Source organism: Cicer arietinum, chromosome 6 (genome assembly GCF_000331145.2).
Source record: "Cicer arietinum cultivar CDC Frontier isolate Library 1 chromosome 6, Cicar.CDCFrontier_v2.0, whole genome shotgun sequence".
In the NCBI taxonomy this organism is placed as follows: Eukaryota; Viridiplantae; Streptophyta; class Magnoliopsida; order Fabales; family Fabaceae; genus Cicer; species Cicer arietinum.
The window spans coordinates 33,153,269-33,158,160 of NC_021165.2; the positions used below are offsets into that span (position 1 = coordinate 33,153,269).

General features: G+C 32.5%; 1 protein-coding gene across 1 annotated transcript; it reads right to left on the bottom strand.

Moving 5' to 3' along the window:
* Positions 1–845: 845 nt before the first annotated feature.
* On the bottom strand, positions 846–2,473 carry LOC101506729 (protein PSK SIMULATOR 1-like). The gene is made up of 2 exons (XM_073369511.1): positions 1,054–2,473; positions 846–907 (listed from the first exon to the last, which is right to left on the bottom strand). The coding sequence occupies exons 1-2, from the start codon at positions 2,471–2,473 to the stop codon at positions 846–848; spliced, it is 1,482 nt and encodes a 493-aa protein (XP_073225612.1).
* Between the last annotated feature and the right edge of the window lie 2,419 nt (positions 2,474–4,892).

The window sequence follows — 4,892 nt, forward strand, 5'->3', positions numbered from 1 at the left end:
GCCCTCACAAAAGCAGACTTTTGTGGCTGCAAAAGCCCTCACAAATGTCTGTCTTTTGTGGCTGCAAAAGCCCTCACAAATGTCAACCTGTTTCTGGCACTTTGTGGCTGCAAAAGCCCTCACAAAATTTTGTGACCAGCTTCTTTGTGGCTGCCAAAAGCCCTCACAAAAGCCACCTTTATGGCTGATTATACCCCTTTGTGAGGGCAAAAGCCCTCACAAAATGCTTGTTTTCTTGTAGTGGTAGTGTTTGTTTATTTGCCTGAAATGTTTCTCAATTCAAATCATTAGATCAATCAAATAATACATATACATTGTATGTTTGGAGATTATATCAGCATCCTATGTTTCCAATAGATTATCTAAAAATGTATTGCTGAATTTATTTAAGCCAATCACAAAGTTCTCATTAATCCAACCCACATGAAAGTCCATACCACACACAAAAAGTAGATTCAACAACAAAAAATAAATGAAGCAAAATCTTAAAACAGAAAAACTAACCAAAAATCAAAATAGGTAGCAACCGTCACAATTTGGTTCATGACACTCAATTTCAGAATTTCATCAAAATCAAACAAACGAAATCTTTCACATATTTAAACAGCAAAAAAATTGAAGAAACATTCTAAAGTAGCAACACAATTTCCTCCTTAATAATTCAAAGGGTACATTAATTGAAATTTAAATTGAACACATTCAGAAGCTATAAAAAGTACTCAAACTAATTTGTTCCTACTACTAACCATAAATTATATTATACCAAAACCTAGAATAGAACATCTTCCCTTATTAATCAAAACAGGCAACAATTAAGCCACAAAGCACCATACCAATTACAATTACTAACTGTAGTTTAAAACTATGATCTCATGATTGCTACATATTGTATCAACTATCAACCACACTGCAATAAACAACCACAAAACAATCATAATTTCATAAAATTAACAGTAACACCATAAATTAAAATTTCAAAATTCATGTAATTACTCCTAATTATATCAATTATACATCTCTTTCGCTACAACTTTCTCTCACACCAATATATACAACTCAATCCAACCAACACTTCCACAATTGCAGCCTCTGCCTTCTCTAAGTCAGAGTAATGCAGAGTCTGCAGAAGCATAGCTGTCGGCTTCATCTCGAATTTCGTCTTCTCCAAATGTCGCTCCGCCTGCCACCGAACCGTGTCGTGTGCCACCGGAGATAGCCATTCCATTAGCTCCTCCACCGCCTCCTGCCACCCTTCGGCCAGCGAGTGTCCGTTACTTCCTTCATCATCCTCTTTCGCCAGCCGTCCCTTCAGTTTTGACCTCACCTTCGCCCTCAACTTCCCCGGTAACATCTCGTACAATGCCTCGCGCGCTTCCTCTCCGACTGTCGCCGGCGCGTGGAGGCAACGCTCGGCCAATAGAATCACATTAGCATACCTCAATGACAGCCCGACTCCACCCACGGTGGACGACGGCGCTAACTTCAAAACCTTATTGTTATTACCGTTCAACGTTTTCTTAATTCCACCACCACCACCAGAAGAAAAATCCATTGGCATAGGATTGTTGATAAACCTAATCATTTTAGCTGTTGCTGCTGTTTTTGAAACAGGCCCTGACTTTGTCATACGCTTATGAAGCGATTCCTCGTACCATTCTGAAAGACTGCGAGTTTTAATCTCATAAAACTCGCGGTGTTCCAGAAGGCAACAATTATCCAATCCAAAATCAATGAACGCCGATTTATTGTTGTCAGTATGACTGTTATTAATATATGCTCCGAAAACGGAGCATATTCTTGCATACACAATGCAAACAAGCCTTGCCATGATCCCAACCGTTTTGTCAAATGTTTGTTTCCATAATGATGTTTCCTTGAAATGTTGCACTTGCTTTCTTTGGGAAACTAATTTCTCGTTGAAATATTCCACGTTTGTTTTTTGACAAATTGTTTTTGTGTTCCAACAACGTTGTTGTTGTTGTTGTCTTTTTTTTTCCGCAGTCTCCAGCTCTGTCATGTATTCCATGGCAGAGTGGAGACTGGCTGTTGCGGAGACAAGTCTCTCCGTTTTCTCGACAATCTTGTTGGCGCTTCGGGAGCCATACTGGAGCTTGCGAAGGTCAATTACACCATGTTTGAGATCGGCATAAACAAGGTCGAACCGTGAGAGGCCGAGGTCAGAACACTTTTGTCCAAGACGGGAGACGGTTGCAGCGTTTTTATCGAGCTCCTCCAGGCGTTCGGCGGCGGCGAGGTTGAGGAGGAAATTTTCAACGTTGGAATTCAAATATGTTACTCCTTTGGATTTAATAACTTCATTGTGGAGTTTGGTGATTTCGTCTCCTGAGAGAGAGTTGTAGAGAGAGATCAATCGACACATGGTCTTACCGGCGTCGAAGGCGAGGATGCCGAGGGTTGCGGCCTCCGGCATCGTCTTGGGACGCCGTGACTTGGCGGTCACGGCCATCACCATCCCCTTCCTAACCGTTAGAATTACTTGCTAATTTTGCTATTGCTCTTAATTTGATTGTTAATTTTCTCTCTCACACTTGATTTTTTTTTACTATTTTTCTTTTGGTTGTAATGTGTGCGACTATTGACTGTCACCTTAATTGGTGTGGACGTTGTTTGTGTTGAAGGATGAGAAAAATTTGATAGATAATGTTTGTGTTTAATTTAAGGTGTATTTATAGGGGTTGTGGTCCTTGTCGAGTATAGTATATATTATAATGTTGTGGACCATGCAATGGAATTAATCATGAATATATAATCAATGTACAATTGAAAATTTCTACTATTAAATTAAATTAAATTATCAATATTTGAATAATATGTTATTTAAGAATAACTTTAATTAAATTTTAGATTTAACACTATCAAATTTTTACATTATTTTCAAAATTTATTCTAAAATAATGTGTTTTTTTTATGATCTTAATTAAAATTAAAATTTTAATTATAAAAATAATTTATTTTATTATTAAAGTCAAAATAGAATAAATAAACATATTAAAATTTATTTTTTATTCAATTTTAATATATATTATAGTATCGTTATTATAAACTGTTATCTACAAAGACAAATAAGAAAAAAAAAATTGATTAAAATACTTATAGTAGCGATGCTCCATTTTGTTTCTACGGTACCAAATAATTTGCCTATAATTAATGTTTTTGAACATTCCTTAGTAGGACGCGTTTGGACAGTTGGGATTCATTGGGTAATGAATTCACCGATTATGCTAAACAATTAATTAATTAATTAATTAATCAAACAAATTGAGAATTATCAGTTTTTTAAAAACTATTAAGAATGTTTATTTGATTGTCCTCACTACCGCCAAATGGGTTGATATAATAAGTTAATTAATTGTTTAACATATCTAATTTTATTCTTTAATCATACAAATTAGAGTATATAGATTTTTTTTTTTGTGAACACTCCGTATTTAGAATTTTTGTATGGTATAGTTTTAATATCTAATCATTTGAGGATACATCACTTTTTATATTAGTTATTTTTAAATAAGTTTAAATTATAAGTTAATTATGTCACATAGGTACAAGTACCCATTTTTAGCCTATAAAAAAGGTAACCATTTTTAATTGGTATATAAGAATTTATTATATTTTTTTACTTTTTTTTATTGAATCGCAGGAGGTGATAATTGGAAGAAAAGAAATACTTTGATCTAATTATTTCTTCATAAAAATTGTTTAGTGAGATAAGATTATGTGAACATTGCTTGTGATGATTCATACGCGCCAAGTGGATGGATTAATATAATTATATATGGCAACGTTATTGTCACGTAACATGTACGGAACAAATCTTGTCAAAAAAGTATATGTAAGAAAGAAAGCAAGATTGGCCATAAATAAAGTATACTAGTATTTAATTTGAACAAAAGGTTGAAAATAGAATGGTTTTGTAATCGAAAATAAATTGTTGTCAATATATAATGTGGCTGCTACATGGAATTCAAATGGTTGGAAAAATTAGACATAGAAAAATTAAGGAACAAAATTACAACACAACGATATAAAATAGATAATTTAAAACTATAGAAAAAATAACTACTGTTATCTAATGAAAACAAGAAAATAATATTATATAATAAAATATATTACAACATATGAATTTTTCTCAAACATTTTGCAGCTGCTGGAGTAGCCTCATACCATGATACCTATATGCGAGAACACGAGTTTGATAAGATACGAAATTTTTGAAATTTAAGATATAATAAGACTTAATATGTTAATGAAGTATAATAAAAAAGACTTAAATATGTTAATGAAGTATAATAAAAAAAAACTCAAAAAATAAAAATAGTTTTAAAGAAAAGATATTAATAATTTTTCATCAATGTAAAACTATAGTACCATAATTCACAAAAGATTTGTGATGAAAACAAAAATTGTATAATTTTCAACTATAAAAAGTATATTTTAAGGGTTTCTCTTTGTTTATAAGAAAGAGAGTCTTTTTGTTTCTTTTTAAAATGTAAAATCTATGGTGTGTTTAATGTGTAAAAAAAGAGGTATCAGATATAATAATATTAAACAACTTGTTATCTTATATTATGTTTGATGGATAATAATGTAAGATTTATGGGTCACATATGTAATTAATTAATAAAGTGTGTTAGGGTCATTATATAATTAGCCAATAAACTAGGGGTCAAATAATATATAATAGTTTATGGCTAAAGAGCATAATAGTTATGAAAATTAATAGTGTAGATACCAGACAGTTTCTAATTTAATGAGGGGCTGAATTGGAAATACTGCAATTTGGGATATAACTAATAATAGTTATATATAGGGGTAATGGTCCCCAAGGCAAACACAATAAGACTATTCAGTTTCAAACCCTAAAGGAGAAAACT